Source organism: Abramis brama (genome assembly GCF_963993115.1).
Source record: "Abramis brama genome assembly, chromosome: 14".
Classification (NCBI taxonomy): domain Eukaryota; kingdom Metazoa; phylum Chordata; class Actinopteri; order Cypriniformes; family Leuciscidae; genus Abramis; species Abramis brama.
The window spans coordinates 16,350,201-16,367,603 of record NC_139976.1 but is presented as its reverse complement, the minus strand read 5'-3'; the positions used below and the strand labels follow the sequence as shown (position 1 = coordinate 16,367,603).

Genomic DNA, 17,403 nt, shown 5'->3' with positions numbered 1-17,403 from the left:
GTAGGTTTTTTTATTTTGTTCTTAGAATGCAAAAATTGCACCTACATTGTTTGGTATATTTCAGACTAAAACTAACAATCATAGTATCAACAGTTGTCAAATTAATTATTGAAAACTAAAAGTTCCACTATTTTAAGTATTTAATTCATGCACTGTTTTCGATGTCTGGTTACAGCCTGTATGGTCCGGGTCAAATTTACCCTAATTGGATTCTATACAATTCCCCAAAAATCACACTGTGAAAAAAAACATACAATCAGGTACAAATAATTAACTTTTAATATCAATACTTTTCACACATTACAAAGAATAAATATCTGAATTTGTGATTTATAAAAATGTTTTAAGCACTATTTTTAAGACTACCCCTCCCCTACACCCGTGGTGCACTTGCCATTATAAGTTTATAACAATAATATCTTGGTCTAAACCTAAAGTAATCTTGACAAACTATATAGCATTTGAAAGCTTTTAGATTCTTCATTTGTGATGTGGTGCCAAACTATTACACACGCTCTGATTCTTTCCGTATGTTTTTTATGTTTTTATTTTATATATTTAAAATTTTCATAAACTTAAACTTCTATAAAGTTTTTCAAACTTTACTTTTACAACTTTTTTTTACTTCTTTAATAATTTGTGAAGTGTTCCCTTTAAAAAGATACCAAACTGAAGTTAGATTTTTTAACAATTTAAGTTGGAAAAATCATTTTCAAGTCTATGCTCACTAAGTGGAACAGACAATTAACAGGTAAAACAACTTTTTATTTTTACAAACTTTGAAAAGAAAAAGTTGTTAAACTCAGCAAGACACGGGCACCTCAGGACTAGAGTTGAAGAGCTCTGGCAAACAACAAAGAAGTGTTTTGTATTTTGTGTCTGTACAGTTGCTTTTGAATTTCTGTATGCACATTTCACAACACATCAGCATGTTGAAACTTTGCAAGCATGTTCATGACCCTAAATGAAAATTCATGTTTTCACATTTTTTCACATTTCATATATGTGGCTGACAAAATATTTGTCTGTATTGAAATAAGTGGGGAAAAGCTTTTTGTAAATTAATTTACTGACATTTTGTTTTTTTGCAGTTTAGAGCTCTCTTTTGCACTTCTGTATTTTGTTTTGAATGTTGTGTCAAAACTGCCAACACTGCATATTGATGATGAATTCAAAGATTTTTTGCACGTCATCAGGTTAATACTTTATTTGTATGGTTGTAGCATAGACAGAGGGAGAAAAGAGAACAGGAGCAAAGAAATTAACTGTTGATTGTAGACTTGAATCGGCAATGCCAGCAAACCTCTGTATTAAATGGTCACAAAGTCAACAAGACACAAATAAAGTTTTCAAACATTTCACTTCTTTGAAACTGCCCAAATATAATGTGGACCTCTAAAACAATGGCACAATATAACATTGTCACAAAATACCAGACAATTTAGTCACATGCCTACAACTATGACCAAGTGCAGAACATATGTAGCTGGTAGATTTAAGTCACTTTGATTGAAAATTCAAGCCTACAAAGGGTCCTTGTTCTGGGTGGACCAAGAAGAGGCTATTTTTTTGTAGTTCAGGTATTGTTCAAAACCAAACGTACTGGACAGATCTGTGATTATTTCAGTACATATGCCCCCAAAAGGCGTTACTTCATTTTTAAAATATTTATCCTTTTTCTGTGCAAATATTCAGTAGTCTATCCAGATGCTGACTGATAAATATATTTTTTTAAAGTAGGACTAGAAGTAGTAATAGTAGCCCACACAGCCACAAGTGACCTCTTTTAAGCATACTATCTACTGAATTTCATTGAATGTTTGCTGATGGATGAAACAGGAACATGAGAGCGTAACTCATTTTGATGTTCCTCAAAGTAATACTTAAATAGAATGTTTTATAGAAAATGGTTTCACAATTTCTTCTTTGTAAGGTGCGTTCAGATTATGTGCATATACTTATTAGCTTATTTAAATAAAAAGGCATCTTAAATGTAAACATCAGAATTTTTGATTTAGTCATTTTAAACCAGTTACTGATTCAGAACAATTGATCCAGAACAATTAACAATTGATATTTGGGCCGATATTTAAACCCAATTAGACTTAAATACGCAATGAAAAAAAAAAAAATTTACAAACCCAATGTTATTAATTCTCTGAAAATAATTGTTACATTTTTATGTGAACCTCTCAATGGTTGTTACTAATGTTTTTTTACATTCGTTTACACAAATTTAACATTTACTTTTTGTTTAACCAATCACTGGTACAGGTAGTTGATGCAATTCATTCATTTATATATTTCTAGAATTTATGTAAAAATGTTGTCATGGTGGAGAAAATACAGCAAAAACAAGAGGTCAAACACAAGTTTGTTGGTAGCTATCAAGGGAGATAGACCTTGATTTGGTTTCCTTTTCCTTTACCACAACACACCCTTTCTCTCACACACCACACTCTTACAATGCAAACAAAAGGCTTGTACTCATACCCGAGTGAAGCTACATGATACACAACCATTCATTGCATTGTGTTTTACCCTCAGGAAATGAACAGTGCTGCGGCTACATTGCACAGTTTCACACATAATTCAAAGGGAGAAGGTAAAATATTGAGAATAGACAGGGAGAGGGTGTTGGAATGAGAAAGATGTGGAGATGGAAGGGCAGTATTTGAAAGGCTTTCGTAATGCTTGGGGAAAAGAAATAAGGCAACATAGGAGTTTTTCTTTTTGGTTTTAGATTTGAAAATTTTGATACTGAGGGGTTAAAAAAGAGAGTCCAAAAAGTTTTGTGAGTACATGCCTCAAGAGAAAATACAGGAGAAAATGAAATGAAAGAACCACATATGAAGGAAAATTGAGTTTTGTGACAACACCAGAAGATACTGAAGAAGCAATTGTTGCTCATGCGTTGTGGTTATATTGAATCCAACTTCCTTGACATATCCCTAAGACTACTGTATATATATATATATATGAATACCCCATAGCGGTTCGATATTACATGTTATTTTTCAAGTCAGCGTACGGAAATGATCTACCAAACTATCTTTATTTTTTAACCTCATGACTAAATTACATTCATATTCTTATGTACTTGAATGAGCTTCAAGTACAAGCCTTGTCTCACTACCAAAAAGGGAAAAATATATAAATCAAACAAATAATATAGTGAAAAACAAAAGAAAAAAAACAAGAAAGTACAAGGGAGAGCTCAAGCCACTCCAGTGCTATAAGTCCCATAGTGCAAGCCCTGCAGGGGCGTCAGGACTGACTGACGTCCTCTCCTTTTCTTCTCTCTGCGAGAGAGAATTTGCTAACCAACAGAAATGGTGGCTTGCTTGTAGTAGATTGTTTTCCTAAAACTAACACCAGCTACTGCCTCTTACAAGTAGCCTAAACGATTTTCTCTGTCTTTATAAAGGAAGCTCCATTTATGCTAACATACTGCCCAGCTGCGCTTTTCTCCACTTTACTCCCAAATTTTGCTCACACTCTAACTCTATTTTAATCTCTGTTTGTCTCGCTTTGTTTCACTCATTCTGTCACGTCTCAAATTCAGTCAATGAATGGAGTGTCTTTGGTGGACACCAGGGGGCAGTGGGGAGGAGAAGGCCACAAACATGAAGTCGACTGGAACGTATGTTGTTGGAAGAGATGAAACAGTTGGCAGGAGTATTGGAAGTACACAGACTTATTTCATAAATGATCAAGGATTAATACCCACATCCTACAAAACAAAACTATGTGAAACACAATCTGTCTCTATACATAACATGGTCAAAAGTAGAGTGGATTCTAAATCACCATACATTTGATCTTGTCATGATAATCCTGGTTAGTGAAGGCATCACATAATAATATGTTTAATCCATATGACATGTAGCTACACCATCAAGTTGCTATGCTATGACTTACGAAAGAAGAACTTCATCTATGTTTTCTATTTACTGACCTATTAAGATTATAATAGCTTTTCCAGGAATGATGCTTTTACGTGAACTTCTATGGAACTGACCAAGGCTGATGCAGCACAATGATTTTAAGTGTGCATGCCTACACCCCCAACACACCCCACAAAAACACTTACACAAACCTGCAGGCACACATAAAGCCGGAATACTGAAAAACACATGACTGGAGTACCGATGTAAGATATGACACTATGAGCTACCCCAAAGTCTCCATGCATTACCTGTATACAAAATCACACTCTGTACACACTCATGCACACACACACACACACACACACACACACATGCTCTCTCTCTCACACACACACACACACACACACACACACACACACACACACATAAAACAGCTGCTGCATCTTCCTTCCCTGTGTGTTGTTCATTTTGCTTTCAATGATAAGCCACCCTTGCATTACTATAAGCAGTATAATTAACACAACTATTATTATCATTATTGTTGTTATACTGTCCTTATTATGGGAAACAGACAGAATTCATTTAGCAAAACACACATCCTGTTAGCTGTTATTGTTCCATGTGTTATCCATAATATCATAATGATTCTGAGGATGGATATCCAAGCTCTAATGACACTACAGAAGAGGCAAAGAAGTGGTGTGTTGAAGGTGCATCTTGGCAGTGCCTGAAGGGGGTGTTATCTTTTTTGTTCTTCACCCCCTTATAATCTTTCCTCCTCGTCTTCAAGAAACCCCTCCATCTTTTCATCACATTTGATTCCTATGTATTCCTATGCATTTGCTGCATTACAAAAGAGAAGTAAGAGCTGTGCAAGAGTCAGTTAACAAACAGAAAAACATAATTTCCACCCTTAATGGCCTCCTCTGCTCTTTTACAGGCATTCCCTTGCTGCCAGTGTGTACTCACTTATGGGTTGTCCTGCTTTGTGCTACTGTTGCCGCCACTGTTGTATAGGCTGGGGTTCACTACTAATGGATGGGGTACTGTGCCTGTTAAAGGGGCGGCAGCGTAATTGAAAAAAGGCAAGAAGGGCAAGGGCTCTTTGTCCCCTGATGCCATCATATTTAGAGTCATTGGAAGGGCAGCAAGGTTATAGGGGTATGGCAGTAGCTGTGGGCCATACAGTAGGTGATAGGGGTCAGGGTAAAAGGGCAGTTTAGCAGAGTCAGAGTGGGACACCATCTTCCCAAGTGATGGAAAAGGTAGGGGTCCAGCAGGGTAAGACATCAGGATTTGCTCCTCCTGTTTCTTACCAGAGCAGTATCCTCCAGGTATGACCAAGGGAAGAGTAAGCTCCTGGACAGGGTAGCCTGAGCCCATGTGGTATTCTGTAGGAGTGAGAGAGGTGTTGTCCTTTGATTCAGGCTCTGCTGTGGGCACTTGAGAATGTAGCAGGGTGTGGGAAGAAGGCTCACTCATCCCAGCTGAATTTGCTTGCAACATAAGACCCTGTTTTTCTGTGTTGTGCCTTCCTCTGTGTGATTGGCTTTGCTCCAACTGTGGTCGCAACTGTAGGTCCAAGGGTCCTGGAGAGTGACATGGTGACTTTGAATACCTTTGAGAAGGTCCTTTTGGAGTGGTTTGAATGACAGAGCATGTAGGAGATGGTATTGGACTGAGTGGTTCCTCTTTGGGCACTACCAACGACACCTCCTCATTACAAGACTGTTCCTTTGAGATGTTGGATGGATGTTTAATCTGTTGATCAAGCTCTCTCTTTTTTGCCAGTATTGTTGTCATGGATAAGTCTTGGGCTTGGCTGCTGGATTGAGGAAAGATTCTTAGATCCTGAGCATCTTGTAAATCACTGAAATCTTCATTTGGATTAATGTCACCTTCACTAAACGCATAACCTCTGCCTGTTTTTAGTGATATGGGTCCAGATGGAGTTGTTTCTCTTCTAATCTGAGGCTCTGTCGGCATTTGAGAAACCTGGACTTGCCTGTCGCTCAGCGTTTGGCTTCTTTTCTGTTGGTTTAGTGTGTCTAAATTCCGTTTTTCTGGCGTTCTGTAGTCTAGGCACTCTGCACCATTCATTACTAGTACACTAGGGAGGTTAGGAGAGATGACGTTAAACCTTTCTAAAGTGGGACTGTGGATAACTTGGGAAAACTGTGCACACAATGGACTGTGGACTTTGTCATTAGTTGCCACTTTGGGACTTTCACAATTTCTGACTCTTTGGTGTTCTTCCATGTTCTCACCTAGTTGGTTGTCAGTGATTTGACAGTCTGGTTTGGAGTAATATATGACAGACACAGGCTGTACTTGCTCACAATTGGCATCTAAACCTTTGCTTGGTATAGTCTCCGCTGTAGAAGGTGCGTAGCTTGACATGTCTTGCTTTTCCTGTGTGTCTTCAACCTCAGTTGAACTGCCTAACTCATGTCGCTTGAGGTGGCAATTGAGCGCAGCAGAGGTTTTGCAGACCTTATCACATTGTGAGCATGTATATCTGATCAAAGGCCTCCTGCCTAAGCGAACTGGGCTGCCTTTCTCTATGGACCGTCCATCCACTCCATTCTCATCCACTTTCATTTCCACCTCATTTTTTGATGACTGAGAAGTGAAGAAAGTAGGGGCAGACAGGGGCTTGTTTTTGGGATGCTGAGTTCTCTGATGTTCCTCTAGCTTGGACTGTGATGGGAATGGTGCCCTGCAAAGCATGCACACAAATTCAAACAGATGTGTCAACTCATGTTTGTCTCGTTTCCTTGGGCTGGAGAACCAGCGGCCACATGTTCCGCACTCAGATGCCTGATCTTCTGACCATCTTTGCTTGATGATAGAGGATGCTGTGTGTTGAGGATTGAGTGTAGCCTGAAGAACAGATGAAGTGAGAGGGAGATCAGGCTTTCCATGAGATCCCTTTTCTTTTTCCTTCTGTTCTGTTCTTGAAGAGACAGGAAAAGTGTGTGGCGTTTCTTTGACTTCAGCTTTCTGTGGATCACTAACTACTCTCTGCTCTTTCTTTACTTTTTGTCTCCTTTCCTCTCCCTCATCTGCATCTTCATTCTCAACTTCTTTATTAAAATTTTTTATGAGTCTCTCAGCTCTCCTCATAGGCCTCAGGGATCGTTTATAGTGCATTTTGCGTTTCCAAGCTTTTGCCCCCTGCATATGAAGAGCCTTTCGCTTGGGTTTGTAAGAATAGTAAGGCCTCCATAGGTTGTCCTCCACATCATGGTCATTTCTGTCCTCCCTGACCTCCTGCCGGAAGAAATATTTCCTCACCTTACCTTTGAGTTTAGGGTTTTTCCATTTGGACTCCCCTTCCTTTCCTTCCTGACTGGAGTTGCGGTGTTTATGTTGGTGGTGATGGGTGTGCCGTTGCTCTCTCTGGTCCTCTTGTGATAGGTTACTCTTTTTGAGTTTGCTGCGTGTAGGGCTTTTGTCTCTCCTTAGATCTGTTTCAGAGATGCTCCGTTTGACAATGGCCTCCTCGCCTATGCGCACAGTAATCTGACAAAGTGGACCGCTGCCTTTGACTTCCGATCCCACCGGTAAAGGTATTGTCTTTGTTGACTCTGTTTTATTGTGAACTTTTCGTCCCTTGTGAAGTTTCTCTGTTGGCTGTCTGATTTTCAAGACCTCTGGGTCTAAACTGACAGCATCCCACTCCCTGTATGCCTCTGTGTGCTCTCTCTGGCTATGTTTTCTAATCTGTTTATGACCTGTCTTTGTATGATTTTCTGGACTTCTTTTTCTCTCCTCAGAGTCCATCTTATTTCTGTGAACAATGACAGAGGAAGAAACTGCAGTGCTGTGCATGATGACTGATGGTTTGCTGTGTGCAAATGCAATGACTGAAGAGACAGCTCCTTCTGGGCACTTTGGATTTTTTCCTTTGCCATTGCTACCTGACAGCCATAAATCTGACCCCTCTGTCTCTCTGGCCTCTTCTGTCATATCTGTTTGGGGAGAAGCTAGTTTTTTACCCTGCTCTACATCCAACCTGATAGGGAATCCCTCAGGCTCAGCCTTGATGTCTGGGGTTTTAAGATCTTTCAGGAAAGACTCCAATTTCTTTGTGTCTAGAGGTTGTGGGAGGCTGCCATCTATAGATAAAGGCAGGGTAACTGATGAATCAGAAGTGAGTAGTTCATCAGCCATTGGCTGACTATATGTTTTGTAAGGTCTCTTTAGAGATCGCATGGGCAACAGGCGGTACAGTTTAAGGCCATTGACCTTCTGCTTGTAACCGCCATTGGCTGTTTTCTCACTTGAGATCAAGCCAGGATTGATACCATGGAAAGCCTTTTGGTGTGTTTTAAGGTTGTAGTAGGTAGGAAACGCCTCCCAGCAAAAGATGCATTGGTAGCGCCTTTCACCAGTGTGCCACACCTCATGTTTGGTGCGGTACTCAGCCAGAGCAAAAACCTTGTCACAGTAGTGACAGGGATACTTTCGGCGCCATGAATGCACATTGGAGTGTCGCTTCAGGCTAGACAAAGTCATGTAAGAGCGCTCACACACGGAGCAAAAGTAAATGATATGTCCATCTACCACTTTTACAAAGTGATCCTCTTCCCCCAGGGCATCCCTGCAAGTCAGTGTTTCAGCATGATGGGCATAAAGGTCGCGCACTTTCTTTATGGGTCGTCCAGGCCTTGTTTCTTGTCCAAGCTGTTCTGGCTCTGCAGCCTCATCTGCTCTCTCCCCCTCCACTTCACCCTCCTCCAGGGGCTCTTCTTTGGGTGGCACTGGAAAAGCTGGCAGCCCTTGCCTGCAGGTGGCCTCATGGGATTGCAGTCTTTTATTATGGATGAAGGCTTTGCCACAGTGGCGGCAGCTGAGTACTCGTCCCCCCCGATGGAGACGCATGTGAACAGTGAGGGACGAGGCAGTGCTGAACAGACGGTGGCACACCCCACACAGTAGTTCTGGCTTCGGCACTGCCCTAAAGGAGTCATGGAAAGATGGCGTGGGGAGAGTCAAGGGGGAGGAAGTTAGAGAGACAGACGAGGGTGAAGGAGGAGGAGGAGGGGTTGATGAGGATGAGCGAGGGTTGATGCTAGGGAGAGGAAGGCTCAGTTCAACATGGAGGCTGTTTGCCTTGCGTTTTTTGCCTTTTGAACTCTCTGGATCCTTTACACCTTGGTCCTGGTAGGCTCTTGCGCTGAGGTTGAAAAGGATGTGTGCTGTTTCTGTTGTTGAATGCTCTTTGTACCCATTATTGAGACTAACCCCAGCTGTCTCTTTTGAACAGTCCATTTTATTAGAGTGTTGTAAGGGAGATTTTGGGTATCGGGTACCACTTCCATCAACAGAAAATGACAGAGATGGCTTGCAGTTCTTACTGACTGGAGCAGTTAGATCAACTGGGAAGGAGGAGGAAGAGCATGGTAGGCGCTCAGTTTTTGATGACATTTTGGATAGCTGTTTGTCTCTGAATGCTTCCCCCTTCCATGCCGTGCCATCTGAGCTGTCTCTGTCATGGTCATCAGAGGAGGAAGTAGGGTGGGATGAGGAGCAGTGCTTCTGTCCAGAAAAGCCAGGCAATCCAGCGCTGAGGGGAAAACTGAGCGATATCCTCGTAGTTTTGGCACCATCTGCCTCCTCCGTGCCCTCTCCCATCCTGTCTCCTCTCATGTGTTTATTTCTGTGTTTCATTGGATCCTTGTACAAGTTCTCTAAGATGTTCTCCAAGGCTATCGTTGGCCAACACCAGAGCACTAGACAGTCAAAGGGTTTATCTGTAGTCCAGAAGGTCCAGGAAAAGACTTTAAAGAGTGTCTATATCTTCAGTGCAGAAGTTGTCGATTGAAGGATGATGGAGAACAAAAATTTCAGATCAAGAAGATGGCAGTTCATGGAGGTCAAGTTCAGAGATGACGGCTCCTAGATGTAGGTAACATTGTGCATCTTTGATTATCTTGGTATAAAACAGGACAGGGATTGCCGTGCATTGAACATTCAGCTCCAAGAGTGCAGCGCAGGTGTGGAGAGGGTCCCAGCCATCCTCTCCCGACACCATGACCCCGCTCTTAGTCCTGCAACAGAACGAAAATAATTTGTTTTCAAATATTCTGTTTTAATCACAGGAAACATTGTAGATTTTAGACAACCACAAACACCATAGAGTTTTGTGCTAGTATTAAACTGACAAGAAATACACATGACAAAAAGTATGCACTGTGTGGTGGCAAATCAGTGTGCTAGAATTTGCTGGCTATAAAATACAAGTTAGCACCAAGTAAGCAATCCATTATGGTAGTCATACACATGCAGAAAAGTCAGACAAGGTTGGTTGCAGTCATCTCAGTTTCCAAATTTGGCATGACAAAATCTGAAATTTTGGAAAGAATCTCAGCAATCAACCCCACTGAGTCACAGCATTCGCTTCACCTAATTGAACACTGCTAAGATTTAATTAAGATTTCCCCAACAGGGTGTTATTTATAGTCAAAGTGCTCCAAATATGCCTAGACTGAACAGGTACCAAAATATAGATGGCCTTTTGAACTGAAGCATCTTGTATTCCTGATAAAGTTATTTGGATATATGTATAAATATGTAATTTTACTATATAGCATGTAATGAAGAAGACAGAAGACTGTCATGTCAGTTTTTCTTTAGCAGTCTGAGAGTGAATAGTCCACATTGTTGTTGCATTCATAAAATCTTTTTGGTTGCTTATTTAATAATCATCTTGTTTGCTTAACCTGTTTGTTAGCCATAAAGAAAGAGCATTCTTAGTTAGCACTAATGATGCGACACCAGAGAAAATCCCCAGTCATGGTTTTCTGCCTGCGTTTTAGCCAGGCAGGCAGGCAGGCAGGCAGGCCTCTGTAAAATTCCACAAGCAGCCCTGAACACACTGAAACTAGGTCAGCACTGTTATTGCAGAGAGAGAAAGAGAGGAGGAGGGAGAGCAATGGAGAGAGAGAGAGAGAGAGAGAGAGAGAGAGAGAGAGAGAGAGAGAGAGAGAGAGAGAGAGAGAGAGAGAGAGAGAGAGAGAGAGAGAAAGAGAGAGGTGGGGAAGAAAGCGAGATACAGGCCTGGAGACAGGAACAGCCACAAACACACACTTACACATGCACAGAAACACATATACACACACACACACACACACAGAGGCAGTCAGCAAGCTGCATGAGCACACAAGCATTCTCCTCTCAACACGCAAACACTTTTGCAGGCGTGCAGGCATATATGAACCGGTCTGTCTGTAAACAAGTGGCTTGACAGCTAGCGTTACCCAGCTCACCATAAATGCAGCTGCTGAGAGTGTGCAAAGGATGTCCTGCATAATAATAGATGTTACATAAGAGTATATTTAGACAGGAAGAGTTGAAAAAATTATTTAAACCTGTCCGGCACTTGTTGTGACTGGCCACTATGGCGTAAAACAAGGCCTAAGGATGACACAGTTTAACATGGTGAACGCATAGTGAATGGACAAACACATCTGCCACCCCCTCATTTTCTCTGTACGTCTGTCCCTATTTATCTCTCCCTCTCACCCTCCTTTTTCTTCACATATGACGCACACACTGCCTCTCAACAAACAGTTCCTGGCGCAAGAGGCTGGCCAAGCGTGACAAGGCCTTTGCCTTCCCCCTCAAACTGCCCCTCTACTCAAACATCTGACCGATTGAAAGAGTTAGAACTTAAGTATTAAAGTGTTGCATCTTGCTAAATGAAATATTATGTCAAGTCAATTTAAAAAAAGAGTTGGCAAACTGACTTGTGTAGGAAATTGAAAACAAGCGTCACATCTGCGTCATCAGCTGGAACGTAAAGTGCATGCTAGTCAACCAGGTAAAGATTTTCAATTTACGCACATGAGGCCACTGTTTTATAATGCTGTCACCAGTGGGTTAGAAACTGAGAAGAGGCTCGGAAGAAGCCGGATAAAGGTCTTGAATTTAGCTGTGCCAGTGAAAGAGACCATGGACTGAATGGCAGTGGAAAAGGGTAATGAGTGAAGGCCGCCTGTTTCCGTGTGGCCGTGACGGGGCCCACCAGGGTGAGGCTGACTGTGAAAAGGGGGCTGTCGCGAGATACTGAACTCTGCACAACCCCCTGCCAAAAACATAGTGGAGCCAGCCAGAGGATAGATGAGGGGTAGGGAAAAGAGCAAAAAGGAGGAGTAGGCTGTTTTGGAAGAGCAAGAGGGAAGCAGTTGGGAGATGGAGAAGGATGAGGTTGAGTTTGTGGGTGAATGTCCTCACTCCTTGCTTTCCCCCTGAGCAATTTATGGTATCTCTGTGATTTGGTATGACGGGCCATGCTCCAGCGAGTCTGCCCGTTTTACACGCTGTGTTCGACATGGTCCACTGAGTTTAAACTTGACAAGTGATTCCCATGAATCTGTTGCTGTAATATGATCAAGGACAATATACTAAGTAGAGCAAAACTGGAAGAAAATTTCATCACAAATAGAGTGAGAAACTCCACTAGTGACCTGGCTGAAGCTACTTCCTCTCTAGATCATGCCTGAACCTGCTTCCATAATGCTTTAGTTTGTTTTGGAAGACGAGCAGCCCTGCCATGTTTCCGTTCTAACATTGATACCTCTTTTGCTACAGTATGGCAGAAACTTTATGCTAACATATGCCAGAGTTTAAATTACAAATATCCCATGCTAGCAGACTTGAACCCATAAGCGTGACAGTAAATTAATTTGACCCTGGCGTATATTCAACTCACTTCAATAAAACCATACAACTTGGCTGCTTGGCTTCTAACGACCTCTGACCCTATGGCCTTGTAGGGGTTGTGTACCACTAAGTATGCTACACAGTAAAAAAAAAAAAAGTTGTAAATTTGAAAATGGAATGTGCATCTTATAATATCATCCACCATCTGTAAGCACAGGTAGATGCTGTTTTTTTTAGGGCTCCATATTTCAAGACGCCACTTGGTCATTAATTTTAAAACCGAGTCCTTCGCTATTGAGATAATTTCATCAGATGTGAACTTACCACAACATAAAGTATCCAAATTCTGCAGAACATAAATATGGAAAGAGAATGCAAAAAGTATGAAGCTTTATTCTCATTTTACTTTAATCTTGGAGCGACTCACCAGCCCTGAAAAAGAACTGCGTGGTTCAGCCACAACAGCGGAGGATAAGGGAGACAGGCCTTGATTAGCACACACACAAACCCACACACACACACACATTTCTGGTGTCTACACAAAACCAAAACAACATCGATATGATATGAGAGTGTCACAGAAATGCAAGAAGCAGGAAGAGGTGAAGACAGAGAGATAGATCAGAGGAAAAAGTCTCTCCTTCTCGCTTCCATTCTCCGCTAGGCAAGCACACAACAAGACAACGTACCTCGGAAAACCTTCTGCTGCATCTCGGCTGCGATGTGTTCTCTCTCTCACTCTCTCACTTTCCCTCCCTCGGTCTGTGTGTCCTGGTCTGCGTGTTCCCGTGTGCGTGTATGAGTGAGAGAGAGAGAGAGAACACAGGGAAAGACAAGCGCGTGCATACAGGCAGCGCTATGTAGAGGGCAGAGACGACTCTCTCGCACTCTGACTCTCCCCCTCCTTCTGCCGCTCTATCTCTCTTTCCCTCGCCTGCACTCTCGCTCACTCTCTCTCTCACACTTCAGTTTGCCACTGACACATGATTCTGGGCTGTTTTTGCATTTTTTATCTACCCCAGCCTCGCACCCCTTACTCACCCGCACCCACCCCCCAGCCTCATTTTAATTCCAATTCTCTTTTTTATTCTAAATTTTTTTTGTTCATTAGACACACACTTTCACCATGCACACTCTCTACATACACCAAGCCTGATGAAAGCAAGGAAGGGAGGGAGAACGGGAGCGAGGGAGAGAATGAGCGAGTGAGAGGACGCCATTTAAGCAGTTTGTTACGAGCACTGCCAGTCCCCAAAATGGCTGAAAACAAACAGGAGCCATGCCAACAGAAAAAAAGCTTGGCCATAGAGACACGAAGGGAAAGAGATAAAGAGTAGGAGTGGGGAGAAACAGAGAGACGCCAGACAATACTTGGGTTAAACTCTTTAATAACTCTAAATAAGTGAGGTAGCCGAAGGAGAGATCAAAGAGAAAGGCATGGACATGCACTTTGGTTTCCATTTTCTCCTCTCTTTTACTTTCCCTGACTGAAAAGAAGGACGTTTATGGCAAGAAGCGGTGGAACAGAGGAGTAAACATTGGAGTCTTTGGCCGAGACGGCCCTCTATGACAGATTTGGCCTTCTCGCCATTATGTGAGGCAGAGAAATAGCACCTCTGTGTACTTTTTGTCCTGCCTTCATTTGCTTAAACATTTAGTCTGACATTTGCTGGATCGATCAATCCAGTTCACTCTCAATGCGTAATCTATAGCTATTACAAAGTTCAGGAACCACCTGTTTTAAAACTGTTCAACAGAATTGTGTGTGGAGGACTATGATTTAAAACTGTCTGTCTTGACATTCAGAAATATTTTGGACCTGCGGAGAGAGCAGGGCAAGAGGATAAAGAAAATTAGGGTTTTTACAGAATTTTTTCTCTCGCTTCACTCTTCCTCTTTTATCCCCTTTTCTTCATGCCCAAATTTCTGCCGAACAGCTCATTATACCCCCCATCCTACGTTCCTTTCCCCTGTGCCCCTCGGTCCTTCTCTCTATTTTTCCTTTCTCTTTCGCACTCCTTCTTTTTCTCTTCTATTGTATGCCAGCCCACTTGTCTCCATGGGAACTCGGTTTGGAAGGGGTGTTGTTCTTATGATCTCTCCGACTTGGTGGAACTTTGTCACTTTTCTCACACCTTTCTCAGATTCTGTTTTTCTACGGGTTCTTATTGTGAGCTCGATTATAAAACGTTAATTTCACATGTTTGTGTTTTGTCGTTTGAAATGATTTGTTTCTTGCAATGTTTATTTTGTAATTCATAATAGTAACTTATTTAAAGAGGTTCACCCCAAAGTGTTTGATATTTTAAGTTATGAGCTGTTTGGGAATAGGTTTAGGAATAGGTTCAAAATGCACCGTAAAGCTGTAAGACATTTCGCCATAGTCAATATTAAGTGGTGCCAGAAAACATGTCAATATATTTAGGCAATGCATGTTTCACCACTTGGTGGGGGTGAGAAAATGTAGTTGTTGATAAGGAAGTTCTATGGAAGTTTGTCTATTTGATTTAAGATACCTTTGAGATAAGACTTCAGTTCAAGTCAAAGTCAGTGTGATAGCAAATGTTGTGAGAGTGACATTTAATCCAAGGATCATGCACTAAGTAATTATACATTCATGCTATTATGTTATTCTTTTAATTTTATTATAACTTTTTATTTCTTGCTTAAGCGAATAAGAAGAGGCCAGACAGAGGTGGTCTTCACAAACTAGAATCAGCCATTCAACTCTGCAAACAAGCTTTGTCATATTCCAAATTATTGTATTTGTCATTTGATTGCCTCTAATCTTTGTCTGCTGTGAAAATAGGTGGCTCAAATGTTCCCCTACTCACTGCTGATCAAAGGCCGTCTTTAACATGACATATGGATCAGCAGACACTAATGAGAGGGCAGTGGCCAGCTGAATCTCCACGGTAACAAAAGAGGCTGGGACATCTGGAGTCAGCCACACACAGACTCCTGGAGAGTTTTGGGGAAGAGGGGGTCGTCAGATGTCCGCCTGCAATGGGTGGACTGGATAACAAATATGGCAGTGGGCAGATGAATGAAATGTCAATTTAACCCTCTGAGGCTTGGTCGTTGTTTATCAGTACAAAGAATCCATGTTTGCACAGCTTGTGTAAAAAAAGAATATTTTTTCATATTTATCAAAAACTGTACAGATGACATTCATTTTAGTGAAATAATGAAATTAAATGGTTTCTTTATTATTATTATTTTGTAGCTATTGTGTTGTAGGCAACTATATGTACAACCTGATTTAAATTAGAGCAGCTGATAGAATCAGGAAGAAGCAAGAAGCTCTTTCTCTGGCTATGTAATTGTTCTACTTGATTTTGTTATACCATTTTCCAATTATTTTTAAACCAATATTTTTTTTAGAGTTGCCATCTCAAAAACATTATAATTATTTGTATATATATATATATATATACAGTAGTGGCCAAAAGTGATGTCCGAGGGGGATATTTGTTTTTAATGACCCTACAAGTTTGATTAAACTTTCAGCATATGTTATATATATATATATATATATATATATATATATATATATATATATATATATATATATATAACATATGCTGAAAGTTTAATCAAACTTGTAGGGTCATTAAAAACAAAATTATTTTTAATATGTACAAATATTAATATTACAAATGATTAGTTATTAATTATACAAAATCTTAAACACATTTTTTATAATATTTGATTACAGTGCCAAGATGTAAATTTTCTCAGTTCATCCCTGATTTAAGTTTACAGGACATACACCCAAAAGCTGTATTTTGTAGTGTTCTTATCTCATAATAAAAGATTTGTGTAACTCCAATCCAAAATATTTGTAACTGCTTAGATGAGTAAAAAAAAAAGAAGATTGGCAGCACTCTCATGACACTCTGTCCTAACACCATGGAGTAACTTTGTAATTCTTGGATGATTTCTCATATTCATCTTCAAGTATATTCCTGGCAAAATGCCGAATTCTATCAAATGCTTCTTTAAAACGGTTCCCATTCCTTGTCTATTTGTCTCCCATATTTCTTAAATATTATGCATTTCCTCATGAGTTTTATACATTTATCTGAGTATTTAAGTATTTATTAAATCTATTATAAATAACTTGTTATATGAAGTCCATATTTTATTGCTTAAATGTATTACATTTGACGTTGCTTGCCCATATCTTAAAACATTAAGTTTGATGTAAAATCGTACTCATTTCTCTTTCAATAAACTGATTCAGTCTAATCCACTGATCCAGTTTCCATATACTTCCATTTTGAATTGCTATCATTATCCACCCATACTAATACTGACCTAATCTGTGCTACATATAATACACCAAATTGGGAACTGCCATTTCATCCATTTCAGTATTTTATTTTAAAACATTTAGCTTAAATCTTGGTTTCTTTTCATTGCAGAAATTCTCTAAAACTCCATAATGATGATCCAACTGTTTTAGTATTACAGCTTTTAAATAATTTATTTTTGTTCAGTCCCTCTTGAATACATTCTTTTTACAAGTGCTCTATTCTTATAAAAAAAATATTTATATATATGCTTAATGCTGTAAGTTCAATCTCTTCATTTAAGACCGTTTTTATTCTTATTATTTAAAGCTCTGTAGATAAAGTAGATATCTATAGTGATAATGGATCCTCTTGTCTTGTTTCTTTCAATATTTAAAATGCTTCCAAAATATTTCCATTAGCCCTCACTCTTTATACATCCCTTTAATCATTGTAAACCTTTGTAGAAAGCCAAAGACCTCACACATTTAAAAGAAAAAAGGGCCATAACAACCTATCAAATGCCTTTTTAGAATGTCTCAGCATTT

At 40.3% G+C, this 17,403-nt stretch overlaps 1 protein-coding gene across 1 annotated transcript; it reads right to left on the bottom strand.

The window, feature by feature from the left end:
- Positions 1-1,192: 1,192 nt before the first annotated feature.
- zbtb4 (zinc finger and BTB domain containing 4) lies at positions 1,193-13,673 on the bottom strand. Its single transcript, XM_084134969.1, has 2 exons — positions 13,250-13,673; positions 1,193-9,946 (listed from the first exon to the last, which is right to left on the bottom strand). Exon 2 carries the CDS (start codon positions 9,564-9,566, stop codon positions 4,860-4,862), a length of 4,707 nt encoding a protein of 1,568 aa, XP_083991095.1. The 5' UTR covers positions 9,567-9,946; positions 13,250-13,673; the 3' UTR covers positions 1,193-4,859.
- Positions 13,674-17,403: the final 3,730 nt, after the last annotated feature.